The sequence below is a fragment of the Cetorhinus maximus genome, chromosome 14 (assembly GCF_964194155.1).
Source record: "Cetorhinus maximus chromosome 14, sCetMax3.hap1.1, whole genome shotgun sequence".
Classification (NCBI taxonomy): domain Eukaryota; kingdom Metazoa; phylum Chordata; class Chondrichthyes; order Lamniformes; family Cetorhinidae; genus Cetorhinus; species Cetorhinus maximus.
In genome coordinates this window covers 23,900,450-23,927,247 of record NC_135892.1, presented here as the reverse complement: position 1 = coordinate 23,927,247, position 26,798 = coordinate 23,900,450, and the positions used below count along the sequence as shown (strand labels likewise).

Below are 26,798 nucleotides of genomic sequence, written 5' to 3'. Positions count from 1 at the left end.
ATCCGCTGTCGGTGCGCAGACTGATGCACATCTGCGACCAGTTCGAACTGGCCTCGGGAGCCAAGGTAAATCGTGGGAAGAGCGAGGCCATGTTCTTTGGGAACTGGGCTGACCGATCCTTTGTCCCCTTCACTGTCAGGGCTGACGGCCTGAAGGTGCTGGGGATATGGTTCGGAGGGACCGGGGCATGCGTTAGAAACTGGAAGGAGCGAGTGGCTATGGTGAAAAGGAAACTGGGCATGTGGGAGCGACGCTCCCTCTCCATTGCGGGTAAGAACCTGGTCATCAGGTGTGAGGTACTCTCGCTGTTGCTGTACGTGGCGCAGGTCTGGCCCATTCCAGACTCCTGCGCGACGGCGATCACTCGAGCCATCTTCCGCTTTATCTGGAGGTCGAAAATGGATCGTGTCCGCAGGGACGCGATGTACAAGCCTCTAGATAAAGGGGGAAAAAACGTGCCCAACATCGCCCTCATACTGATGGCCACCTTTGTGTGCGGCTGCATCAAGCGGTGCGTAGACCCTCAGTACGCAAACACCAAGTGTCACTACGTGCTGAGGTTCTACCTGTCCCCAGTGTTGCGAAGGATGGGTCTGGCCACGCTGCCGCGGAACGCTCCAAGTAGTTGGACCGTGCCGTACCACCTGTCCCTGGTGGAAAAATTTATGCAGAAAAACACCTTTGACCACAAGTCCATCAGGCAGTGGTCAGCACGTAACGTCCTAGAGGCCCTGAGGGATAAGGAGAGGGTGGACCCTGTGGGATGGTTCCCCGAGCAGACTGTCAAAGTCATTTGGCAGAATGCCTCATCGCCAGAACTTTCCAACAAGCACCAAGACGTAGCTTGGCTGGTGGTGAGAAAGGCCCTCCCCGTCAGATCCTTCCTACACGCCAGGAAGCTCACCCCCTCTGCACATTGCCCTCGAGGTGGCTGCGGTGGGGAAGAGACCGTTGTTCACCTCCTTGTGGATTGTGCCTTTGCAAAGAAAGTCTGGAGAGAGATGCAGTGGTTGCTGTCGAGGTTCATCCCGAGCAGCTCTGTGACACAGGACTCTGTGCTCTACGGGCTGTTCCCAGGGACACACACCGAGACAAACATCAACTGCAGCTGGAGGATCATCAACTCGGTGAAAGAGGCGCTTTGGTCTGCCCGAAACTTGTTGGTCTTCCAGCACAAAGAGTTGTCCCCGACCGATTGTTGCGGACTGGCACAATCCAAAGTCCAGGACTACGTGCTGAGGGACGCACTAAAGCTTGGGGCAGCTGCCGCAAAGGCGCAATGGGGAAGGGTCGCTGTCTAAGACCTTTCTGCCACAGCGCACCGAGAGACTGGGAACTGTTTAGAGCCCCTCGGGCTGTACAGATCAAAATGAAAGGCTGTAAATGATTGTAATATTGTTTGTACTGATGCACCTGGTGATACATTTTGTAAAAGTTTAACCTGGATTGTACCCTTGTAATGTTGTTTTTGAAATGGTTTGGAATGTGATTGAAGATATTTTATGAATAAAGTATATTTTTACAAAAAAAAAGATGAGAGAAGCTAGGATTGTTCTCCTTAGATTAGAGAAGGCTGAGAGGAGATTTGATAGAGGTGTCTAAAATGTGAAGCGTTAAAAGAGGAACTGTGTGCAATGGCTAAAGAGTGGACCAGAGGGCACAGGTTTAATATAATTGGCGGATTTAATGTGATCTGTCTCTGAATTGTGCAGGTGCGTAACCACAGAAGGCAGTGCAATAAACAGACTACAGTACACTACCAATGTTCCCTCGAGGATGTGCTTGTGTGTAGGTTTTAGTAATCCAATATGCCTTTGCAAAGCAGGTCTGGAAATAGATGCACCCTTCAGGTGACAGCAGTGGGGAAAAGTCCATCGCCCACCTCCTTCTGGAATGTGCCTTTGCAAAGCAGGTCTGGAAAGAGATGCAGTAGTTTTTGTCAAGGTTCATCCTGAGCAGCTCTGTAACACAGGACTCTATGCTACATAGGATTTTCCCAGGGCTGCACACAGAGATAAACATCAACTGCTACTGGAGGACCACCAACTTGGTGAGAGATGCTCTTTGGTCTGTAGGAAACTTGTTGGTCTTGCAGTACAAAGAGCTAGTGGTGATCGAGTGTTACAGATTGGCAGATTCCAAGGTCCAGGACAATGTGCTGGGGGATGCTCTAAAGCCTGGGGCAGCTGCCACGAAGGCTCAAAGGGGAAAGTCCACTACCCAAGGCTCTCCCTGGCATAGTACACTGAGGAATTGGTAACTGTGTAAAATTCCTCGAGCTGTATTTTTGACATGAAATGAAAATTGCAACTATAAGGTAATTCTGAGTATAGTGAGGCACTTCAGAGTGCCACATACTGTATTGAAAGAAACTGATCTGTTTTGCACTTTATGCAATGTCAACTCTAAACTGTTATGAAATGGGATTTTATAAATTTTATGAATAAAGTATAGTTTTGGAAAAAAATGTATGGCATCAGGACTAACAGGCTGTACTGGATATAAGCTGGCGTGACTGGTGTGTCACCTTACAATTTATTAATCCTAGACAGTTTAAAATCTTTCCATCCACCATTAGAACACAAGATTAAAGGCAAAGTATGTCCTGACCTGACTCAATGGAACAGTAAGCAATCTTGCTCCATCTGTTGGAGAGAATTAAAACTGCAGCCCAATGCCACCTATGCATTTAAACAATTATCCTATAGATGGCATCCTAAAAATGTTAATAACTCTTGAACTTTAAACTCTTTTCCACATGCTTGTGGAACCGTTAAAGGGAATCATTACGCAGGATTCTCTGCTCCTCTCCAGCAATTCTTGCTGGAAAGCATGCATGTGTCAAAATGGGTGCAGACACAATGACTACACAATGGAATAGCAAATCACCATCTGGATTTACACAAAAAATGTCCACTTGGGTGGGAGCACGAAGAATACAAGTATCTGTACAATAGGATCATACTGAGAGTTAGTACCATCTAGAGAATAGAGAGTTCAAATAGGTCCTTTGCAGCCTATGGTTCATAGTTAGCTATTCAACCTTATCCCTGTACTTCCTGTAAAATGGGAAATTCACAAATTGACCACTGAATGATATTCCATGTATCAACCAATGTTTGCCTGTAGAGTCACTAGAAGCAGGCTGATGGTTTCAATACCTGCATTTATGTAGCGATTTATCGTGTCATTGAAACATTTCAAATACATCACTTTTGGAGTTGACTGTTGCAGAGGCACAGACCTGTATTCAAAGTTTAAGCTCCTCTATCAGAAGAAACACTTGTTGCTAATGCACGGAGAGTGGATTAAAGAACTAATTTGTTTCAACATTAGCAAGGGATACAAGAACATTCTTTGGGAATGAAATAATTGCATGACAGGCTCTCCTGTCCATTTTTTAAGTGGCTCATTTGGGCCATTTCCACTTTACCTGGAGAGCAAAACTGGATGTGTCTATGAGAGACTCAATATACAAACAAGGTGTGTGTAGACCTTTAGTACTCAAATGCCAAGTGTCATTATGTGCTGAGGTTCTACCTCTTTTGTGAAGGATAGGTCTGGTTATGTTGCCGTAAAACGCTCCATTCAGTTGGGCTATGCCGTACTACCACCTGTCTCCTTTGGAAAAGTTAATGCAGAAACACACTCTGACCACAAGCCCATCTAGTGGTCTGCACATAATGTCCATGAAGCTCTGCAGGAAAAGGAGATGATGGTTCCCTGAGCAGATTGCCAGAGTCATTTCCTTCCTGCAAGTCTGGGGTTTCACCATCTCTGCACGCTGCCCTTCAGGTGGCAGCAGTGGGAAAAGACCATCGCCCACCTCCTTCTGGAATGTGCATTTGCAAAGGAGATCTGGAAGGAGATGCTCTTCCCAGCTCGGTGAAGGATTTTTTTTTGAAAAATATACTTTATTCATAAAATATTTGAAAGAACATTACAAAACATTTCTAAATCGCCATCACAAAAAGTGCAGTCAGATTCAAGTTTTCCACATAGATCGTGAGGTGCTTCAATACAATCAATGTATATTACAATCATTTCAATATGGTCATTACAGACAGTCTGACAGTACAATGGTATTGGAGTTATCAACATACATCATATTGCACTCTCAGGTGCTTCAATACAATTAGAATAATTTGTATTCAATGCATGCATTCATTGTGAGCCATACAGCCTGAAGGGTCTATACTTTTCCCAGCCCCTCAGTGCACTATGGCAGAAAAGTCTTAGGCAGTGACCTTTCCCCATTGCGCCTTTGTGGCAGCTGCCCCAAGCTTTAGTGCGTCCCTCAGCACGTAGTCCTGGAGCTTGGAATTTGCCAAACTGCAACATTCGGCCAGGGACAACTCTTTGCGCTGGAAGACCAACAAGTTTCTGGCAGACCAAAAGGCGTCTTTCACCAAGTTGATGTTTCTCCAGCTGCAGTTGATGTTTGTCTTGGTGTGTGCCCCTGGGAATAGCCCGTAGAGCACAGAGTCCTGTGTCACAGCACTGCTTGGGGTGAACCTCGACAAAAACCATTGCATCTCTCTCCAGACCTTCGTTGCAAAGGCACATTTCCCCAAGGAGGTGAACAACAGTCTCTTCCCCACCACAGCCACCTCGAGAGCAACGTGCAGAAGGGGGGAGACTCCTGGCATGTTGGAAAGATCTGACAGGGAGGGCCTTTCTCACCACCAGCCAAGCTACATCTTGGTGCTTGTTGGAAAGTTCTCCCAGCTCGGTGAAAGATGCTCTTTGGTCTGCCTGAAACGCGCTGGTCTTTGAGTGAAAAGAGCTATCAACAACTGAGTGTTGCAGACTGATACATTCCAAGGTCGAAGACTCAATGGGGAATGGGCACTGTCAAAAGCACTCCCGTGACTATATACTCAGGGGTTGATAACCCTGTAAAACCCCTTGGGCTGTAAGTATGAGAAAGAATGTTTAACATGAAATGTAAATATCCATTGTACAATATCCTCCAATGGTAAGTGCTTGAGCCACCTCATCGACAGTGTTGAAAAAAACTGATCTGTAGTGCACTTCTGTAATGTCAATTTTTAAAAATTAATTCGCTCATGTGATAAGGGTATAATTTTTTTTGCAAAAATATACTTCATTCATGAAATATCTGAAAGAACATTACAAAACATTTCAAAATGGCCATCACAAAAAATGCGATCATATTAAAATTTTTCACATAGATCTTGTCACACTCCGAGGTGCTTCAATACAATCAAGGAACATTACAGACATTTTAAAATGGTCATAACAGACAGTCAGACAGTGCAATGCTATTTAAGTTGTTTACATAGATCATGCTGCACTCTGAGGTGCTCCAATACAATTGTGATACATGTAATATTCACTGCATACATTCGATGTGAGTCATACAGCCTGAGGGGTCTATATAATTCCCAGCCCCTCTGTGCACTATGGCTGAAAGGTCTTAGACAGCAACATCTTCCCAAGCTTTAGTGCGTCCCTCAGCACGTGGTCCTGGACCTTGGAGTGTGCCAGTCTGCAACACTCGGTCGGGGACAACTCTTTGCGCTGGAAGACCAACAAGTTTCGGGCAGGCCAAAGGGCGTCTTTCACCGAGTTGATGATCCTCCAGCTGGAGTTGATGTTTGTCTCGGTGTGTGTCCCTGGGAACAGCCCATAGAGCACAGAGTCTTGTGTCAGCGAACTGCTCGAGATGAACCTCAACAGCAACCACTGCATCTCTCTCCAGACCTTCTTTGCAAAGGCACATTCCACAAGGAAGTGGACAATGGTCTCTTCCCCACCACAGCCACCTCGAGGGCAATATGCAGAGGGGGCAAGACTCCTGGCGGGTAGGAAGGATCTGACGTGGAGAGCCTTTCTTACCACCAGCAAAGCTACATCTTGATGCTTGTTGGAAAGTTCTGCCGAATAACTTTGACAGTCTGCTCAGGGAACCATTTGACAGGATCCACCATCTCCTCTTCCCATAGGGCCTTTAGGACATGATATGCTGACCACTGCCTGATGGACTTGTGGTCAAAGATGTTTCTCTGCATAAATTTTCCACGAGGAACAGGTGGTACAGCACGGTCCAACTACTTGGAGCGTTCCACCATAGTGTGGCCAGACCCATCCTTCACAACATGGGGGACAGATAGAACCTCAGCACATAGTGACACTTGGTGTTTGCGTACTAAGGGTCCACGCACACCAGGTGGCCATAAGGATGAGGGCGATTTTGGGCACGTTTATTTCCCTCTCTATCTGGAAGGTTTGTAGATCGTTTCTCTGCGAACACGATCCATGTTCAACCTCCAGATAAAGCAAAAGATGGCTTGGGTGATTGCCACAGGAGTGAGGAATGGACCAGACCTGCACAACACCATACATGAACACAGAGTACCACACACCTGATGACCAGGTTCTTACCCACAATGAGAGGGAGCATTGCTCCCACATGCCCAGATTTTTTTCACCATGGCTACTCACTTTCCAGTTTCTAACGTATGCCCTGGTCCCTCTAAACCATATCCCCAGCACCTTCAGGCAGTTAGGCCTGGCAGTGAGGGTGACAAAGGCTCAGTCAACCCAGTTCACAAAGAACACATCCTCGCTCTTCATGATTTACCTAGGCTCCCGTGGCAATTCAAACTAGTCGCAGAACTTGATCAGTCTGTGTACTGACAGCAGGTCCAAGCAGAAGATGATGACGTCATCCACGTACAGGGAGGCTTTGACCAGAGCACCTCCACTGCCTGGCATCATCACTCCTCTTATGCCCGGATCCTACCTGATGAACTCAACAAAGGATTCAATGCAACACACGAACAGGATAGGGGAGAGAGGACAGCCCTGCCAGACTGGAAAGCTTTCTGATTCCCACCCATTGATTGAAACTGACCTACTGATGTTTATGTAGAGCAGTTGGATCCAACTGCAGATTCCCTCCCCAAACCCCATTTTGGAGAGCACATCTACCATGTAGGTATGCAATACTCTGTCAAAGGTCATCTCCTGGTCCAGGCTGATGAGGCAGGTCCCGTACACAGGCAATCGTATCCCTGAGTAGCGCGAGGCTGTCAGAGATCTTCCTGCCAGATACAGCACAAGTCTGGTCAGGGTGGATCACCAATTCCAGAGCAGACTTGACCCTATTGGCAATGACCTTGGACAGAATCTTATAGTTCATATTCAATAGCGAAATGGGTTGCCAATTTCTAATTTCCTCCTTTTCCCCCTTCTGCTTGTAGATGAGGGTGATGATGCCTTTCCTCATGGATTCTGACATGCTGCCAGCCAGATGCATACTTTCACACACTTCTAGCAGGTTTGGGCCGATCCAGTCCCACAGAGCCGAATACCACTCAGCCAGTAAGCCGTCACTTCTGGGGGGTTTTACTCTTCTCAAGGGGCTTAGAGTCAGTTCATCCAGAGTTAGTGGTTTGTCCAGACTCTCCCATCAACTGTTATCTAAGACCTCTGTGATAGGGGACAGGAAGGACTGGGAGGCTGTGTTGTATGAGGTGAAGCCCACAGACAATTTGCTGATCCTCAAAATGTTGGACTGCGATGACTTCACTGAGCTGCCATCTTCTTTCAGGATGCTAATCACAGAGCTCTGTGTACCTTTTAGAAGAAGAAATGTGAACACATCTCAGCTTGCTCCACAAAGTGGACTCTGGACCAGAAGATGATCTTGGAGACCTCTGAGGCAAAGAGCGAGGCTTGCTGGCTCTTGGGCTCTTGGAGGTCCTCTTGACATCGACTACAGCCGAAGCAGAGTCTGCATGTTTTTCTGGAGTTGGGACATTTCACCCCCGTCTCTCTCTCTCGCCTTCTGAACACCTTTGGGAATGAAAAACCTCTTGATATTCTCCTTGATCACTTCCCACCAGTGTGTCAGGGACTCAAAGAGGAGTTTCACAGTTCTCCAACCTTTGAAATGCCTAGAGTTCCTCAATATTCTCTGGGGTCAACAGTTTCACGTTCAGCTTCCACATCCCTCTGCCAACCCTCGAGTCTTCTTGTAAGTGACAGTCAGCCAGTAGGAGGCAGTGGTCAGAGAAGAACACTGGCTTGATGTCGGTGGATCTGACCATGAACGCATGGGACACAAACAGGAAGTCTATCCTGTAAAGGATGGCTGTGTCCAGGTGCATCTACACTGTGCTCCATCAGCATGGTTACTGAAAACGTCATGCAGCTTCACATCCTTTACTGTTTCCATCAGGAGTCTGGACGTGACGTCCAGTCTGCTGTCGGCCCTGCCGGATCTTCCAGCTGCATCGATGATGCAGTTGAATTCACCACCCAGAATGACCGGCCTGGAGGTCGGCAGCAGCAGTGGGAGCTGCTGAAGGGCAGCCAGCCATTCGCTGTTTTGAGCTGGGGCATACACGTTAATTAATGGGAGCAGAGGATTCTTGTACAATGCGTCTGCTACAAGGAGGCACCCGCCCACCACCTCCTTAGCCTTGGAGATGGTGAAGTTGCCTCCCAGCAGCAGAATACCCAGGCCAGAGGAACATGAGTCATTTCCTCCCAGCCAGATCGATGGCCCAAGGGGCCACCATTGTGACCATTGCCTGTAGGAGCTGAGTATTACAACTCTTGCAGAAACAGCAGGGCAGCTTTGACCTCGGCAAGGTAACCCAAGGCCGCAGCACATCATGTAGTAGATTTAACGCTACACACGTTAATGGACACAATCTTGATCCTCATTTTAAAGCATTTTGTCGCTCACCAGACCTGTTGTCTTTGACAGTTCCATCCTTTGATCTGCTCCTGCATACCCATAGTGTTCGCAAATTGTCTCACTTTTGATGGGCTGAGGAAACCATCCTGAACTGCCCTGTTGGAAAGGATGTGGGTATAATTGCCCTTGGCCTAACAAGCCACTCAGTTCATTTCAGAGGGCAGTTAAGGGCCAACCACAATACTGTGGATCTGGAGTCACATATAGGTCAGACCAGGTGAGGATGGCAGATTTCCTTCCCTAAAAGGACATTAGTGAACCAGTTGGGCTTTTACGACAATCAATGACAGTGTCAAGGTCACCAGGACTAAGACTAGCTTTAATTAATTGAATTTTAAATTCCGCCAACTACCATAGTGGGATTTGAGCCCATGACCCACATCATTAGCCTTGGCCTCTGGATTACAAGTACAGTGATGTAACCACTATGCCACCATCTCCCCAAATTTTAACTGTTATGTAATATCCCTTTACAAGTTTTATGAATATTTTTCAAAAAACTTGTGGCATTTTCAATTGGCATGCTTCCAGAAATACTCAAAATTTCAGACTGGTCATATTTTGATTGATAAAAGATTATACATTTTAATGTTAGTTTAATACAAAAAGTATGAAAAAATTGAGAGACACCTGTTGGTAATACTAGTAATTACAACAGCCCTTTCACTAAAACAACAGCAATTCACTTCAATACTGAGAGAACTAGGAGGGCAGTTTATACACCTCCATTTGGAGAAAAGTTTTTTCCTTTTCACTAAGTTTTCCCATACTTGTGATATGCATCAACCTCAGAGTGTGTACATGTCTCTGCTTTCAATCCTCTACTAAAAGTTGCCCAGCAATAACCAATGACTTGTCCTTATTACTCCCTCTCTACAAGGAAGCACTGGAGTTGCTGCCTCACCAATTGCATTGCAGGATCAATTCAATTCTTAGGGAAGTTGGGGTGCAAATCTGCATTCTACCACAGTACTGCCATAAAAGGAAATTGTGTATTTGTGTATTTTTTAAATATGCTAAATACTATAATATAGTCAATGCACAGATGGGTAGAGGTAAACAAATGCAGTGTTGCATCACAAATACTTAAGGCAATTAAAAGCAATAATCTAATAATTCAAAATATGCCAGAGAGTGATTTACAGTATAAGTAAATGTTACCTTTCGATGCATGATTAAACACTCATCATTTTCCTTGGTGCTGTTACTAATGTTGTGTTATTAGACTGTTCTGACATTGTCCATATTAACAGTGGAATTATTCTGGAATTGTAGATCAAAATTGTCATTTTTCAATCCCACTAATTTGGCACTCATTTCCCACAGACGCCTAGCTGTCTCATCATCCAGGGCCTGCGGAGCAGGATCCTCTTGTTTATTAACATCGAAATATTTTCCAGATATTCCTTCCAGCTCTTCTGCTACAGCCAGATAGATGGAGGGTTGTGCTCCTACACGTGGCGATTTTACTAGAAACAAAAAAAAGGGCCCTGAAAGAGAACAAATATAATTCAAAAAAAGAACAAATCTAAGCACCCAACTTCTTTATGACACACAGCATTTCAGGAAACAATTATACTGTGAGTAACACACTCAAAATTTCCCCGTGTAAAGGTATTACAAAAAATATTTACGAAACATTTAAAACTAGAACAAAGTAGAGAGAAACAGATTTTAAATGGCAAATTATACGTGGCCACATGAACCCTCTCCTTTTCTTCATTGAGGAGAGACAATATATACTAAATAGTATAATTTCAAAGGTGATGCAGGGACAGAGAGACTTGGGAGTGTACATACTCAATTCTTTGAAGGTGGTAGGACAAGTTGAGGTCATTAAAAAGCATTAGGGGTCCTTGGCTTTAATGGAAGCATAAAGTTTAAAAGCAATGACATTACACTCTATAAAACACTGGTTAGGTTCCAGCTGGAGTGTTATGTCCAATTCAGGGCACCACACTTTAGAAAGGACGCTAAGGCCTTAGTGACTGTTAGGAAGAGATTTACAAGAATGGCACCAGGGATGAAAGAGTAAACAAGGAGAAACTTTTTCCAGTGGCAGGTTTGAGACCAGAGGACACAGATTTAAGGTAATTGGCAGAACCAGACAAGACATTAAAAAAAACAGTTTCACACACCAACTTGTTCTGGTTGTGAATGCATTTCTGGAAAGGGTGTTGGAACCAAATTCAATTATACCTATCCAGGGGGAATTGGATAGATACTTGAAGTGAAATAATTGCCAGGGAATGGGGCAAAGGCCAAGGGAGTGGGACTAATTGGATAGTTCTTTAAAGAGCCAGCACTAGTACGATGGGCGGGCGAACACACGCGAGGGGGAAGAAGACCGTGTGGGCGGGGGGGAGGGAGAGGGAGCGAGCGCGAGCGCGAGGGGGAGCGCGAGAGGGAGGGAGAGGGAGCGAGCGCGAGCGCGAGGGGGAGCGCGAGGGGGAGAGAGAGAGGGAGCGCGAGGGGGAGAGAGAGAGGGAGCGCGAGGGGGAGAGAGAGAGGGAGCGCGAGGGGGAGAGAGAGAGGGAGCGCGAGGGGGAGAGAGAGAGGGAGCGCGAGGGGGAGAGAGAGAGGGAGCGCGAGGGGGAGAGAGAGAGGGAGCGCGAGGGGGAGAGAGAGAGGGAGCGCGAGGGGGAGAGAGAGAGGGAGCGCGAGGGGGAGAGAGAGAGGGAGCGCGAGGGGGAGAGAGAGAGGGAGCGCGAGGGGGAGAGAGAGAGGGAGCGCGAGGGGGAGAGAGAGAGGGAGCGCGAGGGGGAGAGAGAGAGGGAGCGCGAGGGGGAGAGAGAGAGGGAGCGCGAGGGGGAGAGAGAGAGGGAGCGCGAGGGGGAGAGAGAGAGGGAGCGCGAGGGGGAGAGAGAGAGGGAGCGCGAGGGGGAGAGAGAGAGGGAGCGCGAGGGGGAGAGAGAGAGGGAGCGCGAGGGGGAGAGAGAGAGGGAGCGCGAGGGGGAGAGAGAGAGGGAGCGCGAGGGGGAGAGAGAGAGGGAGCGCGAGGGGGAGAGAGAGAGGGAGCGCGAGGGGGAGAGAGAGAGGGAGCGCGAGGGGGAGAGAGAGAGGGAGCGCGAGGGGGAGAGAGAGAGGGAGCGCGAGGGGGAGAGAGAGAGGGAGCGCGAGGGGGAGAGAGAGAGGGAGCGCGAGGGGGAGAGAGAGAGGGAGCGCGAGGGGGAGAGAGAGAGGGAGCGCGAGGGGGAGAGAGAGAGGGAGCGCGAGGGGGAGAGAGAGAGGGAGCGCGAGGGGGAGAGAGAGAGGGAGCGCGAGGGGGAGAGAGAGAGGGAGCGCGAGGGGGAGAGAGAGAGGGAGCGCGAGGGGGAGAGAGAGAGGGAGCGCGAGGGGGAGAGAGAGAGGGAGCGCGAGGGGGAGAGAGAGAGGGAGCGCGAGGGGGAGAGAGAGAGAGCGCGAGCGGGAGAGAGAGAGGGAGCGCGAGGGGGAGAGAGAGAGGGAGCGCGAGGGGGAGAGAGAGAGGGAGCGCGAGGGGGAGAGAGAGAGGGAGCGCGAGGGGGAGAGAGAGCGCGAGGGGCAGAGAGAGAGAGCGCGAGGGGCAGAGAGAGAGAGCGCGAGGGGCAGAGAGAGAGAGCGCGAGGGGCAGAGAGAGAGAGCGCGAGGGGCAGAGAGAGAGAGCGCGAGGGGGAGAGAGAGAGAGCGCGAGCGCGAGGGGGAGAGAGAGAGAGAGCGCGAGCGCGAGGGGGAGAGAGAGAGAGCGCGAGCGCGAGGGGGAGAGAGAGAGAGCGCGAGCGCGAGGGGGAGAGAGAGAGAGCGCGAGGGGGAGAGAGAGAGAGCGCGAGCGCGAGGGGGAGAGAGAGAGAGCGCGAGCGCGAGAGGGAGAGAGAGAGAGCGCGAGCGCGAGGGGGAGAGAGAGAGAGCGCGAGCGCGAGGGGGAGAGAGAGAGCGCGCGAGCGGGAGAGAGAGAGAGCGCGCGAGCGGGAGAGAGAGAGAGCGCGCGCGAGGGGGAGAGAGAGAGAGCGCGCGCGAGGGGGAGAGAGAGAGAGCGCGCGCGAGGGGGAGAGAGAGAGAGCGCGCGCGAGGGGGAGAGAGAGAGAGCGCGCGCGAGGGGGAGAGAGAGAGAGCGCGCGCGAGGGGGAGAGAGAGAGAGCGCGCGCGAGGGGGAGAGAGAGAGAGCGCGCGCGAGGGGGAGAGAGAGAGAGCGCGCGCGAGGGGGAGAGAGAGAGAGCGCGCGCGAGGGGGAGAGAGAGAGAGCGCGCGCGAGGGGGAGAGAGAGAGAGAGCGCGAGGGGGAGAGAGAGAGAGAGCGCGAGGGGGAGAGAGAGAGAGAGCGCGAGGGGGAGAGAGAGAGAGAGCGCGAGGGGGAGAGAGAGAGAGAGCGCGAGGGGGAGAGAGAGAGAGAGCGCGAGGGGGAGAGAGAGAGAGAGCGCGAGGGGGAGAGAGAGAGAGAGCGCGAGGGGGAGAGAGAGAGAGAGAGCGCGAGGGGGAGAGAGAGAGAGAGCGCGAGGGGGAGAGAGAGAGAGAGCGCGAGGGGGAGAGAGAGAGAGCGCGAGGGGGAGAGAGAGAGAGCGCGAGGGGGAGAGAGAGAGAGCGCGAGGGGGAGAGAGAGAGAGCGCGAGGGGGAGAGAGAGAGAGCGCGAGGGGGAGAGAGAGAGAGCGCGAGGGGGAGAGAGAGAGAGCGCGAGGGGGAGAGAGAGAGCGCGAGGGGGAGAGAGAGAGAGAGAGAGAGAGAGAGAGAGCGCGAGGGGGAGAGAGAGAGAGAGAGCGCGAGGGGGAGAGAGAGAGCGAGCGAGGGAGGGCAGTGTCCATCTCACAGACTGCACAAATCCCACCATTTCCTTTGTTACATTCAGGAGAACAGTTTTTGTAGTTTGCCAAAGCTCTTCTGGCGTTCTCTCATCAGCTGCCATCTGTGGAACTTTGAGTTTGTTGCCGATTTCCAAAGCAATACTGCACTGCCTTATCACTGTTAAGCTCGATTACATAGTCATGTCATTAAAACCTGTTTTGTCCTTTTGCCCACTCTAACCTTCAGTATCACCACTAGCAAATGATCAGTGTCACAGTCTGCCCCTGGATGTGTCTTACAATTCTTTCGTCAGGATCTCCATAGTATTTCTACTGCAATGTAATCAACTTGATTCTTAGTTGGCCCATTTGGTGAGGTCCAGGTATATAATCATCTTTAATTATGTTTAAACCATTTGTTTTGGCCTTTGCCCGTTTAACAGTGGTCATCTGTCCAGCCAGAGGCCAGAAGAACCGACTGCTGCCCAAGTCTTCACCACCACATTAGCCAACTATTTTCAGAGTTCCTGTTGAAGCTGTCCTCCTGGCGTAATGCCATTGGTGGTACTTCAATCAAGACTTTCACCACTGATGGCATAGCCTCAACAAGCAATCCTCTACTTCTAGATGTTCAGCCATTCACCACATTCAGGTGCCAGTTGCATTTTGAAAGAGCTGACATATTCAGGATCAGCAAATGCATTTATGCGAATTGTTCAATGCAAGCCCACAGACAGCACGGCTTCCCAGTTCTTTCTGTCCTCTATCACGGAGGTCTCCCTCAAGCGGGAGACTCTGAATAAACCTCTAACTCTGTATGAGTTGACAAAGGGCATCAATTCCAACAAGACAAGTAAAACTTCAGGAAGTAATGGTTTACTGGCCAAGTTGTACTCGGTGCTGTGGGACTGGATTGATCCATGCCTGCTGGAAGTGTACAAGAGTATGCTTCTGGACAGCAGCATGCCAGAATCCATGAGGAATGGCATTATCATCCTCAAGTACAAGGGGGAAAGGCAGGAAATTAGAAATTGTCACAGTCTTCTGTTTGGATGCCTGTCAGTGTACAGGCTGATGAGCATCTACAACCTGCTCAATCTGACATTAGGAGCGTAAGTATGTCGTGGCAAGAGCAAGGTCATGTTCTTTGGCAAGGGTGCAGAGGGAGTGGAAAACATACTCAAGGTCATCCTCATTCTGATGGCAGTCTTTGTGTGTGGCTTCATCAAGTTGTGTATAGATCCTCAGTATGCAAACACCAAGTGTCACTTGGTGCTGAGGTTCCATCTGGCCCCAGTGTTGCAAAGGAGGTGTCTGGCCACCTAACAGCTGTGGAACGTTCCAGTCAGTTGGACTGTGCCATACCAACTGTCCCTCATGGAGAAGCTTATGCAAAGAAACACCTTTGGCCACAAATCCATCAGGCAGTGGTCCACACATAATGTCCTCAAGGCCCTGTAGGAAAAAGAGATGGTGGATCCTGTCTGATCGTTCCCTGAGCAGACTCAAAATCATTTGATAGAATGCCTCATCGCCAGAACTTTCAAACAAGCTCCAAGACGTGGTTTGGCTGGTGGTGAGAAAGGCTCTCCCTATCAGATCCTTTCTGCATGCCCAGAGTCTCACCCCCTCTGCATGTTGCCCTTGAGGCAGCTGCAGTGGGGAAGAGACTATCATCCATCTCCTTCTGGAGCACGCTTTTGCAAAGAAGGTGTGGAAAGAGATGCAGTGGTTTTTATCGAGGTTCAACTCGAGCAACTCCATGACTAAGGATTCTGTGCTCTACTAGCTGTTCCAAGGGATGAACCCTGAAACAAACATCAACAGCTGCTGGTACATCATCAACTCTGTGAAAAAGGCTCTTTGGTCTGCCTGAAACTTGGTCTTCCTGAAATTTGGTCTTCCAGTACATAGACCTGTCAACAGCCAAGGTCCAGAACTATGTGCTGAAGGCGCAGTAAAGATTGGGGCAACCATAGCAAAGGCACAATGGGGAAAGCTAACTGTTTAAGGTGCTCCCCACCACCATTGTACACCGTGGCACTGGAAACGTGTAAAACCCCTCGGTCTGTGTGTTTAACACAACATGAATATTGTAAACGTAGTGAGGCACCACAAAGCGCCACATACTGTATTGAAGGAATCTGATTTGTTTTGTACTTTGCAATGTCAACTTTGAACGAGCATGTAAGGTACTTTTATAAATTTTATGAATAAAGTATTCTTTTGGAAAAAAAAATCCCAGAATTTGTCAGACTTGCAAATCTAGACACATGGCAGCCAAATGCAAAACAATTGTCTGCAAGAACTGCAAGCAGGAAGGCCACAAGACAAAGGGCTATAAGTAGAGTAAATGGTGCAATCTGTGTGGTGAGGCAACCCACTTCTCCAAGACCTGCCCAAAACTCAGTGTCATCTACATGCAGGTAAAATGGTGCATCAGAAAGGGACAGCAAAAGATACTGCCTCAGAGGAAACCAGCAATCCTCTCCCAGTGATAAAAACATGTGGAAAAGGGGCAAGGAAAAGGAAAACAGTGCTGTAGCAAGCTGCCAAATGTCAATACTGTGCCCTGAGCCACCTCCTCAGCAAAGAGTATCCATGGAAGAGGAGCAGAAGAGGGACAAGTGGGAGAATGCGAGGTGGCTAAGAGGAAAATAACAAAAAAGACCTAAAAGAGGAAACAAACCATCACCCAACCCAGCAGCAAGAAACAGCTCATGTTCTGAACAGCAACTGCTCTTCATTGGAGAAGGAAGGGCATGAAAACAGCCACCAACAAAAAGAGTGGCAAAACGCAAAGGAGAAGACCCCCCCCCTCCACCAGTTGAACACAGCAAAGGGCCCAGGGCACTCCCAACTCCAAAGCACCAAGTGCAATGAGGCACCCAGCTCCAGGACATCAGGAACAGCAGGGTGCCCAGCGCAACTCAGCTCCAAGCATCGGGAGCAGTGAAGCACCTAACGCACCCCAACTCTGGAAAGCAAACAGCAGCCACATCCTAAACATGAAAGAGAGGTGAAGGACAGCACCAATTGGAGACAACCCAAATATCCCAGTTACACAACCTTCACAATGTCTATCTGGTGGAACAACCACCAGTGGGAGACCAGAGCTTATATCACAGCCCATTGATGGTGGAACAGTTTGCAAACACTACAGGTATGCAAGAACACCCCAAGGGCTGGGAACAGAATAGACAATCAGGCTGGGGAAATTTACACATTTTAACTAGGTTTAAAGGTTGCTTCTATTAATGTGCACATGGTGTTAAGGCCATGACGCAATATATTTCGATCTTGGGGGTACCTTGCTAAGGTCAAAAGCCTACTTGCTGTTTCTACATGAGCATGGAATGCTGCAGCTAAGCACATGCAAGCAATGGTCTCCATAGTGGTTCCACATTATTTACAATGTATATTAATTACTTAGATGAGGGAAGTGAATGCTGTATTGCCAAATTTGCAGATAATACAAAAATAGGTGGGAAGGCAAGTGGTGAGGATGACACAGAGTCTACAGAGGAATATAGAAAGGTTAATTGAGTGGGCAAAAACTTGGCAGACGGAATATAATGTGGGAAAATGTGAGGTCATGCACTTTGGCAGGAAGAATAGAGGTGCCGATTATTATTTAAATGGAGAACGACTGTAGAAGGCTGCAGCACAGAGGGATTTGGGGGTCCTTGTGCATGAATCCCAAAAAGCTAACATACAAGTTCAGCAGGTAATAGGAAAGGCAAATGGAATGCTGGCCTTTATTTCAAAGGGAATGGAGTATAAAAATAGTCTTGCTAAAACTATACAAGGCACTAGAACATCACACCTAGAATACTGTGAACATTTTGGTCCCGTTATCTAAGGAAAGATATACTGGCATTGGAGGCAGTCCAGAGAAGGTTCACTAGGTTGATTCTGGGTATGGAGGGATTTTCTTATGAGGAGAGGTTGAGTAGGTTGGGCCTGTACTCATTGGAGTTTAGAAGAATGAGAGGCGACCTTATTGAAACATATAAGATGCTTAGGGGACTTGACAGGGTAGGTGCTGAGAGGTTGTTTTCCCTTGTGGGAGAGTCTAGGACCAGAAGGCATAATCTCAGAGTATGCTCATTTAAAACAGAGATGAGGAGGAATTTCTTCTCTCAGAGGGTAGTCAATCTGTGGAATTCTTTACTGCAGAGGGCTGTAGAGGCTGGGTCGTTAAGTATATTCAAGGTTGAGATAGACAGATTTTTAATCAGTCAGGGGATCAAGGTTATGGGGGAAAGGCAGGAAAGTGGAGTTGAGAATTATCAGATCAGCCATGATCTCATTGAATAGCGGAGCAGACTCGATGGGCCGAATGGCCGACTTCTGCTCCTCTGCCTTATGGTCTTATGCCTTCAATTTGGTCAAGAGGAAACAATTGTTGTTCATCTGTCCTGGGTCTTCTGCTGCTGTGGTGGGGGGCAACTTCATTTCCGAAGTTAAGGAAGCAGTGGAAGGTCACCTCCTTGTAGCAAACGTATTTGACAGAAACAGCTCGCTTTATTGTGTGCGCCCCTGATCTGAAGGGCGAGAGGCTGGCCATCTTTCAGCAGCTTTCAGTGATGCTGGCGATGTCCAGATCGGTCATTCTAGGTGGTGACTTCATCTGCATTACCGGTGTGGATGGATGATCCAGCAGGGTCAACAGCAAACTGAACACTACATCCGGACTCCTGATGCAAAGCTGACCAATGTCTTCAGCAACCCTGCAGATATAGATACACCTGCTTGAGGCAAGACAGGTCAAAAGAACATAAGAAATGGGAACAGGAGTAGGCCATTTGGCCCCTCAAGCCTGTTCCATCCACCATGGCTGATCTGATGTGGCCTTAACTCTTTCCTGTCTGTCCCCCGAAACCCTTGATTCCCTTGTCAATCAAAAATCTGTCTAATTCAGCCTTGAATATATTCAATGACCCAGCCTCCACTGTTTGCTGGCGAAGAAGATTCCAAACACCAACAACCCTCACAGAAGAAATTCCTCTTCTTCTCAGTCTTAAATGGGTGCCCCATTACTTTTAAACTGTGACCCCTTGTTCTAGATTCCCTCACGCAGGTCCTGTTCTGTGATAAATAACGTGCATATTAAAAGATTCTTTAAAAGTTCTTAAAGGGACTGAGCACAGAAAACAAATCTGGCCCTGCACACAACAGCCAAAATTTCAAGGTAGCATTGAGCCAGCTGTGGCTCTTACTGCAGATTCATAAGAATGTGGGTTCAGGTCACAGCATGAAATTCTAGGCTGTGACCACCATTCTAGGATAGATTTCCTGTGTGTGTCCCAAGCGCTCACAGTCAGATCCACCCGACATCAAGCTGATGGTTTTTCTCTGAGCACTGTCTTCTGCTGGCCAACTGTTACCTACAGGAAGACCAGAATGTTGGCAGAGGAATACTGAAGCTGAATATGAAACTGCTGATCCCAGAAAACGTGGAGGAACTTGAAAGGGATTTAAAAGGTTGGAGAACAGTGAAACCCCTTCTTGAGTTCCAGATGTACTTGTGGAAAGTGATCAAGGTGAACAAAGAGGCTCTTGGTGTTGCTGTACATGGCATATATTTGGTTCCAACCCTGCTCCTGCACCATGATGATCACCTAAGCCATCTTCCACTTTGTCTGGAGATTGAAAATGGACCATGTCCACAGAGACACCATGAACAAATCTCCACGTGAAGGGAGAAAAACATAACCAACATTTCCCTCATCCTAGTGGCCATCATTTTTGTGTGGTTACATCAAGCCTTGTGTAGACCCTTGGTCACCAAGCTTCACTGCATGCTGAGGTTCAATCTGTACCTGATGTTGAGTCAGTGAGTCCAGCCAAATTGCCGTGGAATGCTCCATTCAGTTTGACTGTGTCACCTGACCCCCATGGAAAAGTCTGCGCACAAAAGCACCTTTGACCACAAGTCCATCAAGTAATGGTCCACATCTAATACCCTCCAGGTCCAACAGGAAAAATGAAATGGTGGATCCTGTTGGATGGTTCCCTGATCAGACTGTCAAAGTCATGTGGTAGAAAGCCTCATAGCCAGAGTATTCAAACAAGCACCAAAGTGTAGTTTGGCTGGTGGTAAGAAGGAGCCTCTCAATCAGATCCTTCATGCACACTTGGACTCTCAGACTGTATGCACCCACCAGAGAATATTTGACATGAAATGTAGATGTAAATTGTAAATATAACCTGTAATTCTAAGTATAGTGAGGCACCTCAAGAGTGCCACATACTATATTGAAAACAATTAAACTATATTACTCATGTGGTGTCAAATTTGAACTATTATGTATTTTTACAAATTTTATGGCTAAAGTATTGTGCTGTATGGTGCTATCCTACTGTAAGAATCCTGGGAAATCTCTATATGGGTTCTGTTGCTAATTGACAAAAACGAACTCAAATATAATGGCTGAGTGTATACTTCTTTAATTGAATTAATCTGAGTAATATTACACTGTACTGTATTTTTAATTCTGCTTGTAATTTGCCCTGGGTAAAAGAGGCTGAGAATTGACGTGATGGAGAATTGTGGTTTGAGCCTTCAGTGATGAAGTGTTTTTGACCCTGAAGGTTTTGGAAGGGACCAAATCATAAAAAGTAAACTTTAGCAGAAATGTAGCTTTGTGTGCAAACAGGCAGTCTACTGTGTAAGAGCTAAAGGATAAACACCTTAGCAGAACCTCAGCTGCCCAGACATGTGTAGTGCCAAGGCAAAATAGCCTGAGTACCAAGGTCACCATGCTTTTTCTTGCTTAGTCAAACTTGGCATGGAATGTTTATGAGCTGATAGGCAACTGAACATAGGAAGTCACAGATCTTAAGAGTTTGACCTGGCTTGTGAGGGCAGATTTTTAAATCACATTTTTGTAATTGGGCTGTTCAAATAATGGTGAGATAAAGATTGGGTTAAATTGGTCTCCATAAGCTTTGCTGTGGTAAAGAAAGTATAAGAGGAGATTCCCTGAGCATAGAAATTGTAGAGGTATTATGGGTCACACTGACTGATGCAATGGTGGCTGGGGTGTGACCAGGGAGTAGTTACATGCCAATCACATTTCTACCCAGGGGATAATGGGAATACTATTGCGCTTTGACACTACTGCTCAGACATTAGCACGTGTCAAGTCTTACTTATATTTAATAAAATACAATCACTGTCACCAATAAGGGTTATCACTCGAATAATTTCAGAACTTGAGAATAAGGGGTCAAAGGGTTAATTGACTCTGATATCCCAAAGTTCCAACACTACTATCTTTAGCTTAGGGCAGCTGCTGTAAAGGTGCAATGGGGATAGGCCACTTTCAGCCATAGTACACTGAGGGGCTGGAAACTGGGTAAAACCTCTTGGACAGTATGTCTGTCATGGTATGAATCTTGTAAATATTAATTGCAATTTTTAAAAATTTATTCACGGGATGTAGGCTTTGCTGGCTGGGCCAGCATTTATAGCTCCTCCCTAGTTGCCCTTGAGAAAGTGGTGGTGAGCTGCCTTCTTGAACCGCTGCAGTCCATGTTGTATGGGTACACCCACAGTGCTATTGGGAAGGGAGTTCCAGGATTTTGACCCAGCAACAGTGATATATTTCCAAGTGAGTGACTTGGAGGAGAACTTCCAGGTGGTGGTGTTCCCATTCATCTGCTGCCATTATCCTTCTAGATGGTAATAGTTGTAGGTTTGGAAGGTGTTGTCGAAGGATCCTTGGTGAATTCCTGCAGTACATCTTGTAGATGTACACTACTGATACTATGCGTCGGTGGTGGAAGGAGTGAATGTTTGTGGATGAGGTGCCAATCAAGCGGGCTGCTTTGTCCTGGATGGTTTCAAGCTTCTTGAGTGTTGTGGGAGCTGCACTCATCCAGGCAAGTGGGGAGTATTCCATCATACTCCTGACTTGTGCCTTGTCGATGGTGGACAGGCTTTGGGGAGTCAGGAGGTGAGTTGCTCGTTACACGATTCCTAGCTTCTGACCTGCTCTTGTAACCACAGTATTTATATGGCTAGTCCAGTTCAGTTTCTGGTCGACGGTAACCCCCAGTATGTTGATAGTGGGGAATTCAGTTATGGTAATGCCATTGTTTATCAAGGGGCGATGATTGGATTCTCTCTTGCTGGAGCTGGTCATTGCCTGACACTTCTATGGTGTGAATCTTACTTGCCACTTGTCAGCCCAAGCCTGGATATTGTCCAGGTCTTGTCGCATTTGGGCATGGGCTGCTTCAGTATCTGAGGAGTTCAAAATGGTGCTGAACATTGTGCAATCATCAGCGAACATCCACGCTTTTGACTTTATGATGGAAGGAAGGTCATTGATGTAGCAGCTGAAGATGGTTTGGGCTGTGAATGTAGTGAGTAACAAGAGTATTGGATGAAACTGATTTGGTTTGCACTTTGTAATATCTACTTTGAATGGTTAAGTAATGTGCTATTATAAATTTTATGAATAGAGTATATTTTGGGGAAAAAAAAAGACTAAAACTATCTATAGCTAAAGGATAATAGTTTTCTGTTGGAGCCCAGCCCATTAATTTTGAGCACCAGTGAACCAGATTGTTTAGTTCAAATTTATCGTCAGCGATGACTTGCCTCAAATGAGACTCGAGTGAAGCCTTGTGTGTTACTCTTGGGTGTGGAGAATAATAGAGTATGGACATATCTCTATTGTTCCTAACTGTTGCACCTATGTCTTCAGTCATATTTGTCTAATTCATCTGCTAAGACCAGTTTAGTTTAATCCCCTGCCAAGCACATACCAAAATGCCTTTGACATAGTGTAATGTTCAAGCTGTTGGAATATTATGCATTGTTGCTTCAGCCACTGGTGTACAAAATCATGCCCCATAATGTAAATGGGCTAAATTCAGAGTGCCTGCAGACTCAAAACACTACAATTGCCACTACCAGGAGCCAATTTGGGCAGTATTCCACTTGTAGCTGGTAAACTTCAAACAGTTAAAAAAACATTTGCAGTTTTGAAAATTGCAGCCATGTACATACTTAGGGGCTGTGCTGTGCTATCTAATTTGGCTTTTCAATGCCGACAACCATAGTCCACACTTCAAACCATTTACCAGAAAGACTCTTGCTGCTTAGAAGGTGAAATAAAAGTAGTCACCATCACTTACCCAATACTGTATTAGAAAAATTTGATTTATGCATTCCTGTGTGTCTGCCAAGTTCTGTGTTCGTCACCCCTGGGTGCACAGCATTGACTGTAACCCCACTTCCTTTGTTGAAAAAAAAAGAAGACAGGTTTGTTATTTTAATCTGTGAAAATAAATTTAAATCATCAAAAATGAAAAAGTGTGTGTTCCTCTTGATGCCTTAGTAAATTAATCCAGCGAGTAGCTGAGACACTCAATCTGGGTGATGCAGTCATATAGCTCGATAGCTCTCACCGTCAAGGTTCACACATGAATAATACTCATTACTCGCCCTGGGAACAGCCAGGTCAAATTATAGTGCCTCTGTTATGAAAGGCTAACAAAATGTAGTCTAGGGATTAAATCTGGGATCTTTCTGGTTTATATGGTTTAGAGTCATCCCACTTACTAATTGAGACTTTAGGGGAGTTCACAAAACATGTTTCTGCAGTTTAATTTTTTTAGTTAAATAAAGGAGACTGTAGGTTTTCTGCCGGCATTGATTTTGAATAGTGTCATGGAATCTCTCCTCCTCTGCTTCTATGATTTCCTATCTCCACTTTTCTCCTTCCCTTACTCCTCCACATCTGTCTCCTTCCCCCTCTATTTCTGGTTCCTTCTTTACGCTCTTTTTAATTTTCCTTCTAAATCATTCTACTATTTGTTATTGCTTGCCCATTTGTCTTTGAAAATTTCGGTGATGAGAAACATCACACCAGAACCTGGGTGAACTAGAGGCAACAGTATTGGGCAAGTGGGGCAGTGTGCCTTGTGGGATAGAATGGTCAATATGTTACTGTATGTTAGGGTACATTGAGTGTTTAACAGCCTTCAAGAAATCAAAGTCTGTTGGAGTTACAAGTTTGGACATGCTCAAAATCTGTAGTCCTGTGTGAGCCTTTTTAAGGGCCAATTTGAATGACAGCCTTCCAGTCACAAAAACACCTGTTGACCATTACCCTTTGCTTCCTGCCACAGCCAATTTTGGATTCAACTTGTCACTTTCCCTTGGATACCACTGGCTCTTACTTTGCTGACCAACCTGCCATGTGGACCTTATCAAAAGCCTTGCTAAAATGTATGCAGAGTACATCAAATGCGCTACACTCATCCTTATTACCCCCTCAAAAATTTTCATTAAGTTATTCAGACATGACCTTTCCTTAACAAATCCATGCTGATTATCCTTAATTAATCTGTGCCTTTCTAAGTGATAATTTATACTGTCCCTCAGAATTTATTCCAATAATTTGCCCACCACCGAAGTTTGGCTGATTGGCCTGTAAATACTCGACCTATCCTATCCTCCCATTTAAACAACGGTACCACATCAGCAGTTTACCGGCCCTCTGGCATCAATCCTGTAGCCAGATAGGATTGGAAAATGAAGGTCAGAGCCTCTGTTATTTCTCTTGCTTCTCTTAGCAGCCTAGTATAAATTTCATTCAGGTGCTTTATCCACTTTCAAAGATATTAAACCCTGCAATATTTCCTCTCTTTATATCATCCAATGTCTCACAGTATTCAACTACAATGCATGCATCTTCCACCTCTTTTGTGAAGACAGACAGAAAGTATTCACTAAGAACCATGCCCATATCTTCCTCCTCCATTTACAAGTTCCTGTTTGGTCTTTAATCTTTCCCTTCTCTTTCTTTGATTATCTTTTTACTCTTTATGTAGTTATAAAACATCTTTGGGTCTTTCTTGATTTTATTTGCCAACATTCTTTCATACCCCTTCTGACTGTTCATCCTCCCCCCTCAAACTGTTTTTTAGCTGCTCAGTGACATCCTTGACCCTAGCACCAGGGAGGCAACATACCATCCTGCAGTCACATCTGCAGCTGCAAAAAAGCCCGTCTGTTCCCCAAACTATTGAATCCCTTATTATTGCTTTTCTGACCTTTCTCATTCCCGTCTGTAAGCTGAGCTACGGATGGCTCTGGCTGTAGTCCCCAGAGGAACCATTGTCCTCACCAGTATTCAAAGCTGAAAAATGGTTAGAGCAAGATGCTCTTGGAGGATTCTTGCACTCTACCTGTCCTCCTTAGCTACCTGACAGCCACCAATTCCCTCTCTGCCTGCACACTATGAAGCTGCATGGTGACACCTACAGAAACATGCTATCCAAGTAACTTATAGCCTAGCAGAAGCATTGCAGTGACACCTGCTGCTGTTCAAGCTCAAAAACCTGACACTTCCTGCACATGTGGTTGTCCAGGGTTGTCAGGTAATCCAGGCTAATAACTTTAATTCTTTCCCTCTGAAAACGCACCCTTCCTAGCCTCAATACTGTTGTGTGTTTCTCTCTTTACTCTCAAGTGAGCAGCATGCTGGCTGATACAGGCTAAAATCAGTGACGGATCGCATTGCACAATTAAAATGTCAAAAACTGGCTTTCCTAATAGTTTAGTGGGTAAATGCATTAACCTGCATAGACAAAAAAAGTATTGGCCCGGATTTTCCTTCCTCAATAGCAGTGAACCCTGAGAAGTTTACCATTATTGAGGGACTAAAGAACACTGCAACCTCCGGCAAGCTTGCTTATGCTGAAATTTGGAAGTTGTGGTCTCCCTGAAAGGGCTCCAAAGAAGCTCAGGTCAATGGTCCTGCTGTTCCTGTTCTTATGGCAGCAGGGACCATTTGTTCGAAAATTTTACCCATTCGTTCTCAACTTACACAAATTCTTCCATGTTAAAAAGTTAAGGCTGATAATCACCGGCATAAATCGAAGAGTGAGCCCTACAAATACTTATGTCCTCATCCACAAAACAAACAGATGGTTGATTTAAGTATTTTCCATGATTCCCCTGGCACCTTACCCCACCACAACACAGGCACCCTGGCTCCTCTCTCCCTTGGCTCCCCTGACACCCACCACCCCCCCCTCCAGCCCCTTGCAACGCTGTTCCAGCTATGCTCTGGTTCTCCCCTACCCCACCAACTCTGCTCCAGCTCCACCCACATCAATGTCGGAAACAGAACTTGATGGAGGGGAAAGTATATGCAATTGATATGAGCACAGTAACGGTTCGTGGTATCAACTGAAATTTACTTACAAGAGGCATGGCTGTCTGTTGCCTTTGTGGTAGGATATCTGCAGCAGTGTTTACAAGCCACCTAGTCACAGATGAAAGCATAGGCACTAGTTTGGGTTGTGACTTTGAGAGCTGTTTCTGAGACCTTTTGAGGAAAGGATACAGCCATTGATTGGCTGAAGCCTTCTTTGAAGGGTAACATGTTGGTCAGAGACTACATTTCACAGATTGATATTGGCAGGGTTCCAGTTAGTGTTTGGGGCTCACAGCTAACAGCTGCAAGGGTGACTTGCTATGCCAGCTTGGCCTTCCATAAGACCATAAGACATAGGAGCAGAAATTAGGCCATTCGGCCCATCGAGTCTGCTCCGCCATTCAATCATGGCTGATAAGTTTCCCAACCCCATTCTCCCACCTTCTCCCCGTAACCTTTGATCCCCTTACCAATCAAGAACCTATCTATCTCGGTCTTAAATACACTCAATGACCTGGCCTCCACAGCCTTCTGGGCAATGATTCCATAGATTCACCACTCTCTGGCTAAAGAAGTTTCTCCTCATCTCTATTCTAAAAGGTTTTCCCTTTACTCTGAGGCTGTGCCCTCGGGTCCTAGTCTCTCCTACTAATGGAAACATCTTCCCCACGTTCACTCTATCCAGGCCTTTCAGTATTCTGTAAGTTTCAATCAGATCCCCCCTCATCCTTCTAAACTCCATCGAGTACAGGCCCAGAGTCCTCAAACGTTCCTCATATGTTAAGCCTTTCATTCCTGGGATCTTTCTCGTGAACCTCCTCTGGACCCTCTCCAGGGCCAGCACATCCTTCCTGAGATACGGGGCCCAAAATTGCTCACAATATTCTAAATGTGGTCTGACCAGAGCCTTATAAAGCCTCAGCAGCACATCCCTGCTTTTATATTCTAGTCCTCTCAAAATAAATGCCAACATTGCATTTGCCTTCCTAACTACCGACTCAACCTGCAAGTTAACCTTAAGAGAATCCTGGACTAGGACTCCCAAGTCCCTTTTGCACTCCAGATTTCTGAATTCTCTCCCCATTTAGAAAATAGTCTATGCCTCTATTCTTCCTACCAAAGTGCATGACCTCACACTTCCCCACG

General features: G+C 46.9%; 1 protein-coding gene across 11 annotated transcripts in view; it reads right to left on the bottom strand.

The window, feature by feature from the left end:
• Positions 1–9,293: 9,293 nt before the first annotated feature.
• The window catches only part of LOC144689528 (retinol dehydrogenase 13-like), a 75,375-nt gene continuing 57,870 nt past the window's right edge, over positions 9,294–26,798 (bottom strand). For all 11 annotated transcript variants that reach the window (XM_078556684.1, XM_078556687.1, XM_078556691.1 and 8 more), the window contains 2 exons: positions 22,621–22,722; positions 9,294–10,224 (listed from right to left, as the gene is read on the bottom strand). In XM_078556684.1, the coding sequence (XP_078412810.1) occupies positions 9,956–10,224; positions 22,621–22,722 (371 nt within the window). In that variant the 3' untranslated portion in view covers positions 9,294–9,955. The remainder of the gene's footprint in view (positions 10,225–22,620; positions 22,723–26,798) is intronic.